Source organism: Scyliorhinus canicula, chromosome 6, assembly GCF_902713615.1.
Source record: "Scyliorhinus canicula chromosome 6, sScyCan1.1, whole genome shotgun sequence".
In the NCBI taxonomy this organism is placed as follows: Eukaryota; Metazoa; Chordata; class Chondrichthyes; order Carcharhiniformes; family Scyliorhinidae; genus Scyliorhinus; species Scyliorhinus canicula.
The window spans coordinates 43121077-43140724 of record NC_052151.1 but is presented as its reverse complement, the minus strand read 5'-3'; the positions used below and the strand labels follow the sequence as shown (position 1 = coordinate 43140724).

General features: G+C 44.0%; 1 protein-coding gene across 1 annotated transcript in view; it reads left to right on the top strand.

Moving 5' to 3' along the window:
* The window catches only part of crybg1a (crystallin beta-gamma domain containing 1a), a 114301-nt gene that overhangs the window by 73575 nt on the left and 21078 nt on the right, over window positions 1-19648 (top strand). The window contains exons 12-15 of the mRNA XM_038799243.1: window positions 1290-1416; window positions 10138-10170; window positions 13998-14110; window positions 18049-18178. Coding sequence (XP_038655171.1) covers window positions 1290-1416; window positions 10138-10170; window positions 13998-14110; window positions 18049-18178 — 403 coding nt within the window. The remainder of the gene's footprint in view (window positions 1-1289; window positions 1417-10137; window positions 10171-13997; window positions 14111-18048; window positions 18179-19648) is intronic.

Sequence of the window (19648 nt, the reverse complement as noted above, 5' to 3'; positions counted from 1 at the left end):
GTGGTGACCTGCAGCGATTGCACCATAAAACTTGGCGTCAGCCACGCACGGATACGACATGCCAGATATTGTCCTCCTGACCACCTGCCACCAGTCCCCCAGCACTCGCTGAAGCCCCCGCCCCGGCCAACAGCACGGCCCCCGCCTGGCTGTGGCGATGTTGGTCGCAGTCCGCAGCCATCACGCCCGGTTCCCACACGGCTGAGACCATGAGTGAACCGCGCCGTTGTGAACTCAGCCCATTGGGGGCAGAGCATCGGGGGAGGGCCTTCAGATGATGCACTGAGGACGTCCCAATGCTGTGCGCTACGATATGCCATTTCAGAGGGGGCGAAGCACATGAAACATGTGTCAAACAGGCCCTGCCCCTGATTTCGGGGTCAAATGGGACTCTCCGTCTGACTGCCGACTACAATTTTGGGGAATCCCCCCCCAACTGCTGACGATTAATTCTCCGCGAAGAAGTCGATGAATAGTTGCCACCTCCGGGCGAACCCTGACAGCGACCCTCTCAAGGTGAACTTAACTTTCTCCAGGCAGAGGAAGCCAGCCATGTCCGAAAGCTAGGTCTCCGACTTCGGGGGCCTTGAGACCCTCCATGCGAGTAATATCCGCCTCCGGGCTACCAGGGAAGCAAAGGCCAGAACGTCTGCCTCTTTCTCCTCTTGGATTCCCGGATCCTGCGACACCCCAAAAATCGGCATCTCTGGACTCAATGCCACCCTTGTTTTTAACACCTTGGACATGACGTCAGCAAACCCCTTCCAAAGTCCCCTCAGCTTTGGACATGCCCAGAACATGTGGACATGGTTTGCTGGTCCTCCCGCACATTTTGCGCATCTGTCTTCCACCCCAAAGAATCTCCTAATTTTGCTCTCTGTAATGTGAGCCCGGTGAACAACCTTAAATTGTACCAGGCTGAGTCTGGCACAAGTTGCAGTCGCATTGACTCTGCTCAACGCGTCTGCCCAAAGGCCCTCCTCTATCTCTCCCCCCAGCTCCTCCTCCCACTTTCGTTTCAGCTCCTTGGTCTGCGTCTCCTCTGAACCCATACGTTTGTTGTAAATGTCAGAAATGCTCCCCTGAATGGTCATTTTTAATAACATTCCACGCAACAAATTGTTCTGGACAGAAAGTACAAGTGTAGGCTTATTGAAATCCACTCTACTTTCAATGATGTGCTTGTTCCAATATTTAAATTTCAAGAGCTGCTAAAATTAAACAGCTCTACTATATACTGAGGAAATAGTTCACAAGTGTAACAAGTGAAATTTCACCTTGATTTGTAGGTGGGTTGCATATGAGAACACTGACTTCACTGGAGAACAGTACGTTCTGGAGATGGGGCTGTACACCAGCTATGAAGACTGGGGAGCAACTAATTCTAAGATATCCTCCATTCAACCTGTTCTGTTGGTAGGTGTTTAGATTTACCCCTTTTGTGTTTTTAAAATTGACACAAGAATTGAGCAGACTGGATTGTTGGCTCAGAAAAATATTCCAATAATAAAGTGTCATTTACAAGAAAAAGTGAGATTTGTAACATGTTAAATTACTTTTGTTCTTGATATTTTACGGTTTTAAAATTGTGGAACAACTGTTTGGAAGAGAAGGGAAGGAAAATCTGGAGAAAAGGCTAATAGGGTGCTTCTCCATCACTTCTCAAAAAGGTTTCCAGACCACATTGCTCCCGTTTAATTTCACTGTTACCTTTGACACAAGTTGGCTAAAAATTGTATAAAAGATGAAAGTTAAATGATCCACCTGTCATTGCTTAACTTTCTGAATGAAGTGCCATTTATCTCCCTGGCTGCTTATCATATCAATATTAGGAAATGTAATGATGTGGTAATGTATTTTAAACGTCCATGATATTATTAAAAGTGCTGTAATTGTGTGCAATTCCTTTTGGAGGGAACAATGGCTGTCCTTTCTAAATTGTTAGATTCACATCCATAAACATGTCAAGATATACTTGGTACCAATGATGACACTGTAGCCGCCTCAGATTTGCATCTCCCCCTCCTCAACATGTGCTGAACAGAAACATTTTGCTATTTATTGTACAATCCAAGTATTGATGTTGAAAATTACAATTCCTGCCTTTTAAATGCCCTTAAGCTGAAAGCTACATACACTTTCTCGTCAGTCCGTGTCTATAATGCCACGGGAGATCTATGCATGTGTGTCTTCATGTATATTGCATATGTCTGAATGTTAGAAAATTTGTTAATGAAGCCAAGGTTATTTACATAGAATTACATAGAATTTAAAGTGCAGAAGGAGGCCATTCGGCCCATCGAGTCTGCACCGGCTCTTGGACAGAGCACTCTACCCCCTACCCAAAGTCAACACCTCCACCCTATCCCCATAACTCAGTAACCCCACCCAACACTAAGGGCAATTTTTGGACACTAAGGGGAATTTATCATGGCCAATCCACCTAACCCGCACATCTTTGGGCTGTGGGACGAAACCGGAGCACCCGGAGGAAACCCACGCACACACGGGGTGGATGTGCAGACTCCGCACAGACAGTGACCCAAGCCGGAATCGAACCTTGGACCCTGGAGCTGTGAAGCGATTGTGCTATCCACAATGCTACCGTGCTTCCCGATACGGTTAGTGATAAACTAATTTATCTAGGGGCTGTTTAGCACAGGGCTAAATCGCTGGCTTTGAAAGCAGACCAAGCAGGCCAGCAGCACGGTTCGATTCCCGTAACAGCCTCCCCGAACAGGCGCCGCAATGTGGCGACTAGGGGCTTTTCACAGTAACTTCATTTGAAGCCGACTCGTGACAATAAGCGATTTTCATTTCATTTCATTTATCTTTTTGATTATAAACCCTGATGCGGCCATACTGTATATATGTCCTTGTACTGCATAATTATAAACCATAAATTTTGTTTTAAAATACATTTTATTACAAACATATATCAAAACCGGTTACAGCGAATAACACCCCGGAAACATACTTCCCAACAATCAACTATACAGTTTGTACAGATTTCTCCCCATTTTCACCCTATCCCCTAACTCATACTTTATCTTCTCTAATCGCAGGAAGTCGTACAGGTCACCCAACTAGGCCACTACCCCTGATGGCGATGCCGACCGCCACTCCAGCAAAATTCGCCCCCGTGCAATCAGAGAGGCGAAGGCCAAGACATCGGCCTTCCTCCTCTCCATGAGCTCCAGCTTCTCTGAAACCCCAAATATCGCCACCAAAGTGTCCGGGTCCACTCCCTCCTCCACTGTCCTGATTAAGACCGCGAACAGTCCCGCCCAGAATTTTCCCAATTTTCCGCCACCACAAAACATGTGCGCGTGATTTTCTGGTCCCCGCCCTCACCTCAGACTCATCTGCTACGCCCTGAAAGAACTTACTCGTTCTCGCCCGAGTCATATGCACCCTGTGCACCACCTTAAATTGTACCAGGCTCACCCTTGCACAAGAGGAGGGCCTGGTTTATCCTACACAGTGCCTCACTCCATACTCCCCAATTGATTTCCCCTTCCAACTCCACTTCCCATTTCTCCTTCATCTTCACCACCCACTCGCCTCCCTGCTCCCCCAGCCTCAATTCTTCCCTCCCCTTCCACATCTGGAAGCAGCAGTCGCTCCAGCAGGGTGTATCCCGGCAACCTAGGGAACCCTCTCCAGATCTTTTGCGCAAAGTCCCTACCTGCAGACACCTGAACTCACTCCCCTCGGCAGCTCTACCCTGTCTCTTATCTCCTCCAGACTGGTGAACCCTTCCTCCAAGTACAGATCCCTCACCTTGACCAGCCCCACTTCCCTTCACCTCCTGTATACACTATCCATCTCCCCGAGCTCAAACCCATGATTCTTGCACAGCAGCGTTAGCACCAACATCCCCTCCACCCTAAAATGCCTCCTCAACTCATTCCATATCTTCACTGTGGACTGCACCACCTTGAATACTTACTTGGAACCATTGGCAATGTTGCCATCACCATAGCCCTCAAACTAAACCCCTTACAATATTCCTCCTCCATCCTAACCCACTCTATCCCTTGTCCTTCCCACCACCGGCGCACCTTGTCCATATTCGCCACCCAATAATAATGAAGCAAGTTCGACAACTCTAACCCCCCCTGCTGCCTCTGCCTCTGTAGCAGGATCCTGCCTACCCTCGGCACCTTCCCTTACAAAGTCAGAGATGATCATGTCCACTTGCCAAAAACAGGCCTTTGGTATAAAGATCAGGAGAGCTTGAAAGATAAACAAGAACCCCTGCAGAATATTCATTTTCACCACTTGGACCCTCCCCGCCAACGTTAAGTGCAGTGTATCCCACCTCTTAAGATCGTCCCTAGCCTCCTCCACCAACTTTGTTAAATTCCACTTATGGAGCACCGTCCATTCCCTTGCTACCTGAATCCACAAATACCTAAACCTATCCCTCGCTACCGTAAATGGCACCCCACCCTAAATTAGCCTGCTGTGCCAGCTCATTCACCGGGAATACCTTGTTTTTCCCTACATTCAGCTTGTACTCTGAGAACCCTCTAAAACTCCCCAGCAGGCCCATGATCCTTCCATACTAGCTACAAACCATATTTGGCAGCCGAAACAACAGCCTATGATTCTATAATCTGGAATGGCACAAAAACTATTTCATGCTACAACCACAATATAATGTCCCTTCCCTTTTGTCACCTAAATACATCGCAATATATTAATGTAATAGTACAAAATCAATACACACTAGGTGCATTTTTGTACTTGCAATGCATTAAAGTGGTTTTATTCACACTATTTTTTGAATGCATTAGGATGTAAAGAATGTACTGAAAACTGAAATATAAATGATATACAGCAGCGATTTTTACATGCATGCCTTCTTTAAGACAGGCTTCAACTTGCTGCATAGCTAAGTTCTTGGTGCATATTTTCACCATTTTAATTTTCAGATCACTTCTGTATTGAGCAACGTATTGTTTGTGTCTGTTTAAAGTTCTCAAAAACTGCTATTGGCAAGTTTATGATCAGGCAAATGAATTATTATTCAAATAAGCCCTTGAGCAAGTGTGCTTTTAAAAAAATTACAACACTTGTGTTTATGGTGTGGATCCAGCATGATCCATACAAACTGGTTAATTTTGAAGAGAATGCTAAATACAGGAGATGGTAGAATCTGGGTAGGCAGTCCAGGAAACACAGCATGAGTTGGTCAAAATATGTAAGCAATCAGAACAATAGCAGATAATATTTAACGCAGACAAGTGTAAGATTTTTCATATAGAATAAAAATGGGCGACAAGGGCCCATAAATTGTGTTGAATTCGCCTAAGATGAAGCCAAATAATTAGACATCCTGGTATATTTAGCATACGACATATCCACTCACTGAAGAGCAGCAGCAAACCATACAAATAAATTGCAGACTACATAACCAATCTTTACTCACAATGTAGTTTAATCAGAGCACTTTGATGCCTAAACTTTGCAACTTTTGGTCAGATCTCATTTGTTTCTATTGTTCCCAATTCAGGTCCCGAGGTAAAAAAGGAATCATTCAGACACTATATAAGGAATAGTGTTGCATCTCTTCTCTGCACCAGCTCAGTGCAGAAAAGAGCCACAGCACTCTTCATAATAATAAGAATCTTTATTGTCACAAGTAGGCTTACATTAACACTGCAATGAAGTTACTGTGAAAAGGCCCTAGTCGCCATATTCCGGTGCCTGTTCCAGTACACTGAGCGAGAATTCAGAATGTCCAAATTACCTAACCTAACAGCACATCTTTCGGGACTTCTGGGAGGAAACCGGAGCACCTGGAGGAAACCCACGCAGACACAGGGAGAATGTGCAGACTCCACACAGTCAGTAACCCAAACCGGGAATCAGTCCTGGCGCTATGAAGCAACAGTGGTAACTACTCTGCTACCATGCTATCCCATCGCTACCATACTGCCCCATATTCCTTCTAGAAAGAATACTAAGGAACATTAACTTTTTCAGCCTTGACAGAAGACACCTGAGAGATCACCTCATCGAGGTTTATGAGTCCCTGGATAATACAGAAAATTAAATCTACTTGAAACTAAAATGTATCGGTCAAACAAAGAGGCTTTGATTAAAATTAGGAAAAGGCCCATTTCTGACTTCTCTCAGTAAGTTGTGATTAAGAATTGTGTCTGTTTTGTCATGTCAGAGTACCTTTAAGAAATGGGTGTTTATAAATGGTTGTGTATACAAGTATCTGTAGTGAGAGTACCTTTAAGAAATGAGTGTTTATTACTGCAGTGATGTCAGAGAGTGTTGGTGGAGCTGGGCTGTCTGTCAGCTTTTTATTTTGTTTTAGGCTGTTTGCTGCAGGGTGTGTTTTAGTTTCATTTCCAGTGTTGGAGCTGAAGTCAGACAAAGCAGCTGTACTGCTGTTCTCTCGGCCATGAAAAGACTATCTCTTGATCGTTTGGTGAATTCAGAATTATAAATGTTTTCAGTAGTGAATGTAAACCTGATGTGCTTCTGTTAAAAGGTGTTTCTTTTGTCTTCTGGATGTTGCTTAGGAAGTTATTAAGGATTACTTTGTGTTGTAATCTTTGGGGGTTGTATTTGAATTAATGGTTGTTAAGATGTTCACTGTATGTTTTAAAAAGGTTAACTTGAGTTCATAGAATGAACATTGTTTTGCTTTAAAAAATACTTTTCCATTTCTGCTGTACCACACCTGTGGAGTGGGCCGTGTGCTCCCCATACCACAATCTATTAAAAGTTGTGGGTCAGGTGATCTCCATGATACACTTTGGGGTTCTCTAAACCCTGGCTCCTAACATTTAGTATAAGGATGTTTGGCAAAGCAAGAGTTAATGTGAGACTGAAGAACAATATCACCCGCAATATGATGTAGAGAGTCACATGATAGCAGACTGTGTGTAGTAGAGTCTGGGAAGAGCCAGCATGAAGATAGCACACATGCTTGGCTGCACCTTGGATATGCATATAGTTCTGGGTTACCAATAAACAGTTTATATTCAACCATATCAGCCTCTAGACTTCTCCAAGAGACATCAAATAGCCTGACAACAGTGTGGCACTGAAGGATGGACCCCAAAATCATGATAGGTTGAGTGAGGAACTCAGATCCTCAAAGCATGAAAAACTAAAAGCTTGAAGAATGACCTGACAGAAAAGAATTGGAGACTTAGCTGGAGATTGCGTAAGAAAAAAAGTTCCATTGGGCGGCATGGTAGCACAGTGGTTAGCACTGTTGCTTCACAGCGCCAGGGTCCCAGGTTTGATTCCCAGCTTGGGTCACTGGCTGTGTGGAGTCTGCACATTCTCCCCGTCTCTGCGTGCGTTTTCTCCGGGTGCTCCAGTTTCCTCCCACAAGTCCTGAAAGACATGGTATTAGGTCATTTGGACTTCTGAATTCTCCCTCTGTGTACCCGATTAGGCGCCAGTGTGGCGACTAGGGGATTTCACAGTAGCTTAATTGCAGTGTTAATGTAAGCCTACTTGTGACACAAATAAAGATTATTATTACGTGGAGGCTGAAGGTTTCCACCAAAGTATGTGGAGGTCCATTGCCAGACCTGACTGAATGTGGAGTCAAGGACCCTAGCTAGGTAAAGGAAAGAAACAGAGCAAAATTCAAAAGAGGGGAAAAGGCTGAAAAGCAGAAGAATCCACCGTCAAATGAAATAAAAAACCTGAGTAAACACAGAGAGCTGGCCAAATCAAAAGAAGGGTGAGCCAAATACAGTTTAAAGAAAAGTTAAAATTGCCTTTGAAAAGAGGCAACCGTTCGGATCAGCACATCCACAGTGCAGCTGCAAGAAAGCTTTAGCAATGGGTCCCCAGCTGGCACCATAACGCATGGTGACCAATCTGGGCTGAAGTAAACAAAAAGCTGGAGACAAGAGTTTTGAAAAGTCACCTTCTCGTTGATGTGCAAGATTGGACATCAAGATGGAGGGACAGGTAGCTGGTCCAAACTTCTTGGTTTCCTATATGAAATGGAAAATCGCTTATTGTCACGAGTAGGCTTCAAATGAAGTTACTGTGAAAAGCCCCTAGTCGCCACATTCTGGCGCCTTTTCGGGGAGGCTGTTACGGGAATCGAACCGTGCTGCTGGCCTGCTTGGTCTGCTTTCAAAGCCAGCGACTTAGCCCTGTGCTAAACAGCCCCAGATAGAGAGAATGTTCAAACAAACCGGCCTGTCAGTGAAACTGACAAAGTGCAGCAAGAAACAGTAAAAAGAAAAGGCAGCTGCGGGGCCATTTGAAGAGAAACAGAATTAAAGCGGTACTTCCTGTTACAAAAAATGGCCATAGATAGTAAATTTAAACAATCAGATCAGTTTAGGCTAAGGCAAGGGCGAAACCAGACCCAGAGGAAATTTTTTAGATTAAAGAAGTATGTCAGGACTGGGTAAGAAATCAGAAGAAATACAAGTTTTTATACTTGTTTGGAATAGTTGTGGATGAAGTAAGCGTAAAACAAGGTATAGTTGAACCCACAACCACATTTGGTGAGATATTAAAAGCCTTTGAAAATAGTTTAAACTGTTAAGTTATGGAGGATAAAGACCTCAAGAGAAGGCCTAGAACACCCCAGTAAAGCATCGAAAGGGCATGGAGCCCCCAGGACAAAGACAGGAGATCTCCGAGCAAGAGAGCCAGAAGACCCCAAAGCAAGGGAGACAATGCCTACGAAAGCCACAAGATGGTCGCAGAACATGTTAGTGCAATGAAGTGCACGAGCCAAGACGTTTAGTGTAGAAGAAAGAAGAGGCTGAGAAGTAGTCAAAGGGCTTAAAACTAGAGCTTTTTGAAAGTGCTGACACACTACCTAAACTGCAACATCAATATATATCCCTGGAAAAACATGAGAAGCTAAAAATATGTTGAATATAACTTCAGAAAAAGCTACATTGTAACAATCCGTAGCAACAAAACAATGCAGAATGAGTTGGCAAGTGGGCACCAAGAAAATGAACAGGTGAAAAGAACAGCTGATTGTCTTTCAAGATCAAATGAAATGCGGGCAGGTAAAGATTATGTTGTAAATATATTTGGTCAAAGACTTAAGGGGTGCTGTAGTACATGACTGTAAAAGTGTTCAGCAGAACAAAGGCACGTGGGACTGGCGAAGAGTACTTCCCACGGTTGGACGTAGAGAGTAACATGATAATGGACTGTGAGTAGTAGAATCTGGAAAGGGCCAAAATGGAGACAGCTCTATGCATGACAGTACCTGGCTGTACCTTGAATATGTACATAGTATACCAAAAAATAGTTTATATTCAATTGTACAAGCCTCGAGACCTCTCCTGAGATACCAAACAACCTTAACGGTGTTAACCTCAGGGTAAGATAGTGCAGGCAGAAACCCTGAACAATATGGCGGCACAGTGACACAGTGGTTAGCACTGCTGCCTCACAGTGCTAGAGTCCCAGGTTCAATTCCAGCCTTGGGTGTCTGTCTACGTGGAGTTTGCACTTTCTCCCCATGTCTGTGTGGGTTTCCTCTGGGTCCTCCAGTTTCCTCCCACTGTCCAAAGAACTGCAGGTTAGGTGGATTGGCCATTCTAAATTTCCCCTTAGTGTCCAGGGATGTGCACGTTAGGTGGGGTTATGGGGTTGCGGGAATAGGGTGAGGGAGTGGGCGTGGGTAGGGTGCCCTTTCAGAGGGTCAGTGCAGACTTGATGGGCCGAATGTAGGGATGCCTTCTGCATGTAGGGATTCTAAGGATTCTAATTTAAGACCTGTTTTTATGATAAATTCTAATTTAAGACCTTTTTTTAATGATAAAGGTCTATTTGGATGTCTGAACTTTCATCACTCTATTCATCTTCCGACATCTGCTTTACCCGCTTTCTCTCCATGTGAGAATGGCTGTGATGTTAATCATCTCATCAGGAACTGCGTATAAGCCAAATATATTATGTGACATTAATGACTCTGCATTTACTTTCTCATATTAATGAGCTCTTTTTAGACTGTAAGGCAAGTAGCTATTTTCGAGGAGTGGGGAGAAAGAGGGGGGAAGGAGACTCTTTATAGTTACCAAGGGTAATAAGGACTCCTTTCCTTTTTTTTACAATTTGTTAATAGATAGCAGTACACCTCAATGAGCCTCTGCCTTTTTGTTTCAGGATGTGATGGACAGTGAACTATCTAAGTTTGAGGTATGATATTCCATTCATGTATTCTTTCATTTTTGTTCTGTCAAAATATTTGTTGAATGTCCCTTAGGGGTAGAGAAATTTTGAATGGAGATTTTCCCAACTGTTATTAGAGTAACTTATCACAACCTGCGGTTGAAAGCAGTTAAAATTGTTAAGATATTGGCCCATATTTTGTGCTTAGTGACAATGTGACATAACTATTCCTAATGTGAATTCCATTTTGGCACCTGCTATTACTGTATTACCCAAGTTACATTTACCCCTAATTTCCTGACTTAAACCCTGTCGAACATTCCCACTACTGTTTGGTGGCCTGTAAACAACTCCCACCAATGTTTGCTGCCCCATGCTGTTTCTTAACTCCACCCAAATTGATTCTTGCATCTTGATCCGAAAAGAGAAAATGCTGGAAAATCTCAGCAGGTCTGGCAGCATCACTAGGGAGAGAAAAGAGCTAACGTTTCGAGTCTGATAACTCTTTGTCAAAGCAAATAATTTGGATGTGGAGACCAAATATAATATTTCCTAATTCGTTGATGACACAAAGCTAGGTGGCACAGAAAGTGTGAGGAAGATGCAAAGAGGTTTCAACGGGATTTGGACTGGCTAAGTGAGTGGGCAAGAACATGGCAGATGGAATATGACGTGTTTAAGTGTGAAGTTATCCACTTTGGTAGAAAAAACAGAAAGGCAGAATATTTCTCAAATGCTGAGAGGTTGGGAAGTATTGGTGCCCAAAGGGACCAGTGTGTCTTTGTTCAGGAGTCATTAAAAGCTAACATGCAGGTGTTGCCAACAATTAGGAAGGCAAATGATATAGTGGCCTGCATTGCAGGGGGCTTTGAGTTCAGGAGATGCCTTGCTGCCATTGTATAGAGTCTTGGTGAGCCCTCACCTGGAGTATTGTGCATAGCTTTGGCCTCCTTACCTAAAGAAGGACGTACTTGCCATTGTGGGAGTGCAACAGATGTTCACCAGGATACTCCCTGGGATGGCCTTATGAGGGGAAATTGAGGAGAGTGGGCCTGTATTGGCTACAGTTTTGATGAATTAAAGGGGATCTCATTGAAACTTACAAAATTCTTACAGGGCTTGACAGGGTGGATGTGGATAGGATGTTTCCGCTGTAGAGGGGCAGGTAGTATTGAGGAAGCAGGTAGGCTGCAGAAGGGCTTGGACAGGTTAGGAGAGTGGGCAAAGAAGTGGCAGATGGAATACAATGTGGAAAAGTGTGAGGTTATGCACTTTAGAAGGAGAAATGGAGACATAAACTGTTTTTTAAATGAGGAGAAACTTAGGAAAGCAGAATCACAAAGGGACTTGGGAGTCCATGTTCACGCTTCTCTTAAGGTTAACGTGCAGGTTCAGTCGGCAGTTAGGAAGGCAAATGCAGTGTTAGCATTCATGTCGAGAGGTCTAGAATGCAAGGTCAAGGATGTACTTCTGAGGCTATATAAGGCTTTGGTCAGACCCCATTTGGAGTACTGTGAGCAGTATTTGGGCCCCGTATCAGAGGAGGTTCACAAGAATGATCTCTGGAATGAAGAGCTTGGCGTACGAGGAACAGTTGAGGACTCTGGGTCTGTACTCGTTGGAGTTTAGAAAGATGAGGGGGGAATCATGTTGAAACTTACAAGATACTGTGAGGCCTGGATAAAGTGGATGTCGAGAGGATGTTTCCACTTGTAGGAAAAACTAGAACCAGAGGACACAATCTCAGACTAAAGGGACGATCCTTTAAAACAGAGATGAGGAGGAATTTCTTCAGCCAGAGGGTGGTGAATCTGTGGAACTCTGTACCGCAGAAGGCTGTGGAGGCCAAATCACTGAGTGTCTTTAAGACAGAGATAGATAGGCTTTTGAACAATAAGGGGATCAGGGGTTATGGGGAGAAGGCAGGAGAATAGGGATGAGAAAAATATCAGCCATGATTGAATGGCGGAGCAGACTCTTTGGGCCAAGAGCCTAATTCTGCTCCTATGTCTTATGGTCTTATGGTTGGTGAGTCTGGAACCAGGGGACACAGTTTAAGAATCTGCATCCCAGAGTGCTTAAGGAGGTGACTCTGGAAATAGTAGACACATTGGTGGTCATCTTCCGGGATTCTATAGACTCTGGAACTGTCCCTGCAGATTGTAGGGTAGCTCTTGTCACTCAGATATTCAAAAAGGGAAGTAGAGAGGAAGCAGGGAATTATAGACCAGTAAGCCGAACATCGGTAGTGGGGAAAATGCTTGAATCCATTATCAAGGACTTCATAGCCGAACATTTAGAAAGCAGTGGCAGGATCAGTCAGAGACATCATGGATTTATGAAGGGAAAATCATGCTTGACAAATCTGTTGGAATTCTTTGAAGATGTAACCAGTACAGTTGACCAGGGGGAGCCAGTCGATGTGGTATATTTGGACTTTCAGAAGGCATTTGACAAAGTCCTGCATAAGAGATTGTTGTGTAAAATTAAAGCGCATTGGATTGGGGGAAATGTATTGAGTTGGATAGAAAACTGGTTGGCAGAGAGGAAACAAAGAGTAGGGATTAATGGGTCCTTTTCAAATTGGCAGGCAGTAACTAGTGGAGTACTCCAGGGATTGGTGCTGGGATCCCAGCTATTCACAATATGTATTAATGATTTGGATGAGAGAACAAAATGTAACATCTCAAAGTTTGCAGATGATACCAAATTAAGTGGGAGGGTGAATTGTGACGAGGATGCAGGGATCCTACAGCGAATTTCTGGACAGGTTGGGCGAGTGGGCAAATCAATGGCAGATGCAGTATAATTTGGATAAGTGTGAGGTTCTTCACTTTGGAAGCAAAAACAGGAAGGCAGATTACTACTTGAATGGTTATAAATTGGGAGATGGGAGTGTGCAGCAGGACCTGGGTGTCCTTGTGCACCAGTAAGGTAAGCATGCAGGTAGTAAAGAAGTCTAATGGTATGTTGGCCTTCATTGTGAGAGGCTTCAAGTATAAAAGCAGGGATGTGTTGCTGCAATTATACAGGGCCTTGGTGTGCAGTTTTGGCCTCCTTCTCTGAGGAAGGATGTTCTTGCTGTCGAGGGAGTGCAGCGAAGGTTTACCAGGGATGGCAGGACTATCATATGAGGAGAGATTGACGAGGTTAGGATTGTTCTTGCTGGAGTTCGGAAGAACGAGGGGGGGATCTCATAGAGACTTATAAAATTTTAATGGGACTAGGCAGGGTAGATGAAGGGAAGGTGTTACCAATGATGGATGTGCCCAGAACCAGGGGTTACAGTCTGAGGATTCAGGGTAAACCATTTCAGACAGATATAAGGAGACATTTCTTCACATGAAGAGTGGTGTGCCTGTGGAATTCATTACCACAGGAAGTAGTTGATGCTAAAAATTTGAATATATTCAAGAGGCAGCTAGATATAGCACTTGGGGAGAATGGGATCAAGGATTATGGGGAGAAAGCAGAATTAGGTTATTGAGTTGGATGATCAACCATGATCGTGATGAATGGCGGAGCAAGCTCGAAGGGCCAAAAGACCCTTCTTCTATGTATGTATCTATGTAATAAGGGCCAGGCCACTTAAGACTGAGTTGAGGAGGAATTTCTTCAAAGGTGAACCTTTGGAATTCTCTACCCCAGAGGGTTGTGGAAGATCAGTCATTGAGCATGTTCAAGACAAAAATCGATGCATTTCTGGAGAATGACAGCAAGGGATATGGGATAGTAAGGAAAATGGTGTAGCGGTAGATGACCAGCCGGGGTCAGTTTGGATGTTGGGCCAAATGGCCTTCTCCTGTGGATATCTATGGATAATGTCTTATTATGGATAAAACTCTTAAATACAGGTGCAATTTTTTTCGGAGCCCGAATTTCAAGGAAGTGCAAACGTCTTTGACACGGACACATCCCAATTTCCAGCTGGTTTTTCACCCAAGTCCTGCAAAGTTAAATCTGGCAGGTGAGCATAATTAGCTTTGATTATGAATAAATTAAAGGAACTCTTGATAAATTGGACACATTTATCACTATTTCAACTGAAAAGATTGAGAAGTTGGATATTTAATAAAATATGTTTGTATTATTGTATACAATGTATCGCAGTATAAACTGCTGATCTTTCTGGGGAATAATCCATTCTAAATACTGGATTTTTTAACAGTTCCTGCAGATGATCCGCCTTAAACTTTAATTGAAAATTCCCTTTGGTGATGTTTCAAACTACAGTCCTTATCACATTGGGTGGGATCTTTGGCTTTTGACGCCAGCCGGATCTTCTGGATCCGCCGACGGCACAACCACGCCATGGGTTTCTCGTTGGCATGGGGTGGACTCAATGGGGAATTCCATTGACGATGGCGGGACCAGAAGATCCCGCTGCCAGCCAACGGCATGCCACCTCCTGCCGCCAAGAAACTCACCGCACGGAAGCCAGAGAATCTCACCAATTGTTGCAGTATGTGAGAATACCTCATTCGCTACAAATGAAACACATCCACCATCGAAGCAATGCATGCAAGACATTTTGTTGGAAATTAGTTTGGTTTTGCTTCCTCTTTGGCTACTCATAAAACATCTTCGGTAGTTGGCATTGAGTACTGCATGATTGGACCTATTACATATTATATTACCTGTGTAAGCCTAAACTTTCATTTTAGCAATATCAGTTTGATTAAACCTAATACAGGTGGAAATTCTTAATACTATAAGGTTATTTTCATCAGCACTGCTGCCTCACAGCCTCAGAGACCTGGTTTTGATTCCGGCCTTGGGTGAATGTGTGGAGTTTGCATGTTCTCCCCGTGTCTGCGTGGGTTTCCACCGGCTGCTCCGGTTTTCTCCCAAAGTCTAAAGATGTACAGGTTAGGCTGTGCCAAACTGCCCCTAGATGGGGTTACAGGGATAAGGTGGGGGTTTGGGCCGAGGTGGGGTGCCCTTTCAGAGGGTTGATGGGCCGAATGGTCTTCCTCTCCACTGCAGGAATTCTATGTTTTTCAAATGAGTTAAGGTTCCTGATAACTAATGGATATGGGAAGACATCATATAATTAATACTAAATTAGCAATCTTGCAGGATATTATTTCCTGAAATTGGCTCAGGTTGCTGAGTTTGGGGGTGGGGGGGTGCTTGGGTGCAGTGTGGTGCGGGTTAAAAATCGAGAAATAACAATTGCTGCAATTGTCTTTCTCTTCTGAAATGGGGGAGAATATCCGTTGAGAAGTATGATAATAGAAATATTAATAATGCATTGATTCCACCCCTCCCCGCCTCACCCCAGTGGAGAGAATGAACAAAAAACACATACCTTCAAATTGAATCAACAGAACAATATAAGAACAAATGGGCCAGAATATTTAGGATGATGGGGACATGACCATCCAAAGAGTTGGCAAGGAACATTTCCCCGCCAACCTCTAAGAGCCCTGTTGCCACTTTAAGTTCTGATGAGCATTGATAGGCAGTAGGTCAAACTGCAACCCCTCACTTGGGAGCAAGTCCCACCTTGGAGAGCTGCCAATCAATCTGTGTGGCTAGCAGCTCCTCAGTCACTCCAGAAATAGCGCTGCAGTGGCCAGAAGAGGCATTGCAAGAAGCTTCCTGATGCTAAGTCCAGGGAACTGGAGAAAAAGTCACAGAGATCCAGTTGGGATGGGTAGGGAAGATCTGGAGCATTGCTAATGGGGAAAGTGGGGTCTTTTGTGATGGGCCATTGCAAGGGAGGGACCTCTGCAGGTCACCGAGCCTTAAGGAAAGGGCGTCTCCAGTTAGAACGGGACTTCTGATGGAGGTTGCCACCCCCCGCCCCGAGATGTAAGTCGTGTCCGCCAGCTTAAAACTTGAAGCTGATTACGGAAATGCCCTTAGGTGGCATTTAAGGGTCCCAATTGGGGCACCTCCCATGGACCTCCTTCCCCCCCACCGGCCACCCCAGCCCTCCCTGATCACAGCTGGAGCCGTACAAAATGGAAGCATAGCCTCCTTGTGCCTGATTCTACAGCACTCGACTGAAGGCCTCAGGAGCATGCTGAACGATACATGTCTCCACCAGCACGAGTCAGAAGTTTGGGCGAGCAAGGAGCAGAGTGGCAATCCAACTGTATAATTGACATGCCGTGGAAGTTCAGGCCTTTCATTTCTGACTGCTTCACATCTGAAATAAAAATGGAAAATGGAAAGACTGAACATGTCTGGCAGCATAAGACCATAAGACCATAAGACATAGGAGTGGAAGTAAGGCCATTCGGCCCATCGAGTCCACTCCGCCATTCAATCATGGCTGATGGGCATTTCAACTCCACCTATCAGCATTCTCCCCGTAGCCCTTAATTCCTCGCGACATCAAGAATTTATCTATCTCTGCCTTGAAGCCATTTAGCGTCCCGGCCTCCACTGCACTCCGCGGCAATGAATTCCACAGGCCCACCACTCTCTGGCTGAAGAAATGTCTCCGCATTTCTGTTCTGAATTTACCCCCTCTAATTCTAAGGCTGTGCCCACGGGTCCTCGTCTCCTCGCCTAACGGAAACAGTTTCTTTGCGTCCACCCTTTCTAAGCCATGTATTATCTTGTAAGTTTCTATTAGATCTCCCCTTAACCTTCTAAACTCCAATGAATACAATCCCAGGATCCTCAGCCGTTCATCATATGTCAGACCCGCCATTCCAGGGATCATCCGCGTGAATCTCCGCTGGACACGCTCCAGTGGCAGTATGTCCTTCCTGAGATGTGGGGCCCAAAACTGGACACAGTACTCCAAATGGGGCCTAACCAGAGCCTTATAAAGGCTCAGTAGCTCATCGCTGCTTTTATATTCCAACCCTCTTGAGATAAATGACAACATTGCATTCGCTTTCTTAATCACAGATTCAACCTGCATGTTTACCTTTAGGGAATCCTCGACTAGCACTCCCAGATCCCTTTGTACTTTAGCATTATGAATTTTCTCACCGTTTAGAAAGTAGTCTATGCTTGGAATCTTTTTTCCAAAGTGCAAGACCTCACATTTTCTCACGTTGAATTGCATCAGCCATTTCCTGCACCACTCTCCCAAACTGTCTAGATCCTTCTGCAGCCTCCCCACTTCCTCAGCACTACCTGCCTGACCACCTAACTTCGTATCATCGGCAAACTTTGCTAGAATGCCCCCAGTCCCTTCATCCAGATCATTAATATATATGGTGAACAGCTGCGGCCCCAACACTGAACCCTGTGGGACACCGCTGGTCACTGGCTGCCATTCCGAAAAAGAACCTTTTATCCCAACTCTCTGCCTTCTGTCAGACCCTCAACCCATGCCAGTAGCTCACCTCGAACACCATGGGCCCTCACCTTACTCAGCAGCCTCCTGTGTGGCACCTTATCAAAGGCCTTTTGGAAATCCAGATAGACCACATCCACTGGGTTTCCCTGGTCTAACCTACTTGTCACCTCCTCAAAGAATTCTAACAGGTTCGTCAGGCACGACCTCCCCTTACTAAATCCAAGTTGACTTGTTCTAATCCGACCCTGCTCTTCCAAGAATTTAGAAATCTCATCCTTAACGATCGATTCTAGAATTTTACCAACAACCGAGGTTAGGCTAATTGGCCTATAATTATCCATCTTTTGTCTTGATCCTTTCTTGAACAAGGGGGTTACAACAGCGATCTTCCAATCGTCCGGGACTTTCCCTGACTCCAGTGATTTTTGAAAGATCTCAACCAACGCTTCCGCTATTTCTTCAGCCACCTCTCTCAGAACTCTAGTGGGCATCTGTGGGGAGAAAAACCAAGTTAACGTTTCAAGTGCATATAATGTCTTCACAACAGACCCTTCATCATACCTGTCTTGAACAGAAAGAAAACAGAAACGCTTATGTGTTTGGAAACTAATCGATTTGTTGTATTTGTCTCTTTGTAGTTGGGTGGCTTATGATGCAGAGAATTTCACAGGCAATCAATATATACTCGAGGAGGAATCTTATTCTGATTTGGTGATGATAGGATGTGCAAGTGATGTCCATATCAAATCCGTGAAGACAGTAGGCTTTGTAAGTATCTTTTAGCTTTTACTAGAATAATATCTGATGTTGATGTGTTCTGCAACAAAAAAGCCATCAATTTTCTCTTTAGTGCAAGATGCATGACTCATTGCATTGGGCATGTGGCCACAGCATCCGATCCTGGTGTTGTTCTTTGTGCTTCAACTTAAATATTACTGACACACAAGCCCTCAAACAAAAGTCATTTTTTGTAAAATGTGTATGTTAGCTGTGAAACTGAGTACATTTGAACATCACCTCTGTCGGGTTTCAAATCTTGCAACCTCGACAAGTGTGGCTGGATGAATTGGGAACAGCTGGAATTCAATTTTCTGTAGGGGATCCTTGCCTGTCTATTGCTTGTGTACCAGGCCCAATCCTGAACTGAAGTGGATAAGAAGTGCTTTGTTTAACATTTTAATACTAAATTGTTTTTAGATCGCAATGCTGCTATTTGCAACCTGTACCTCTTAAATTTCCCAAGGCTATGCTAATGATGTGAGAAAATACAGGAAGAGGTCATTGGCTCGTCCTGCTTGTGCCAGCTCTTTGAAAGTTTGAATCCAATAAATCCCACTGCCAAGCTTTCATTCCCCATTACCCTGCAAATTCCCTCACTTCGAGTATTTATGAAATTCCTTTTTGAAAGCTATTCCTAAGTGTGATTCTTCCACCCTTTTAGGCAGTGCATGTCAGATTATAACAGCTCACTGCAGAACAATCTTTTCTCGTCATGTTGCCTCTGGTGATTTGTCAAATATCTTAAATCTACGTACTGTGGTTATTGACTCTTCTGTCACTGAAAAGCTTTCTTGTCATTTTCTCTATCAACATCCCTCATGATTTTGAACATCTATATTAAATCTCCCCTTAACCTCTCTGATCTCAGAGAAAAGTACATTTTTTCTAGCCTCTCTCTGTAATTGGAATCTTGTATTAATGGTACCATTCTATTAAATCTCCTCTGAACCCTCTCAAAGGTTCTGATATCCTTTGTATTAATTTTGCCCAGAATTGACCACAGTACTGGCCTAACCAGTATTTTAGGAAGGTTTTTGTGTTTTATATGTCTCTACTTAGAAAGACAAAGAACCTATATTTTTGGACAGATTTCACAGCTTGTCCTGCCACTTTCAAAGATTTGTGTTTGAACACAAGGGTCTTTCTTTGCTCTTTTAAAATGGTAGTATATAGTGTATGAAAGCAAAATACATTGTGTATTTATGCATGTCTTATGTTTTTTGTATGGAACAATCTGTCTGGACTGTAAGCAGAACAATATTTTCACTGTACCTCATGACAAATCAAATTCGAATATTGCAGATGCTGGAAATCTGAAAGAAACCCAGAAAATGCTGAGAAAATTCAACAGTTCCCGCCGCAGCTAGGGGGAGAGAAACCGAGTCAGCCTTTCAAGGCCGTTTACCTATTCTTGCAAGCCGTTTAGTTCATATGGCCTTTCTTCATTCTTTGAAAATA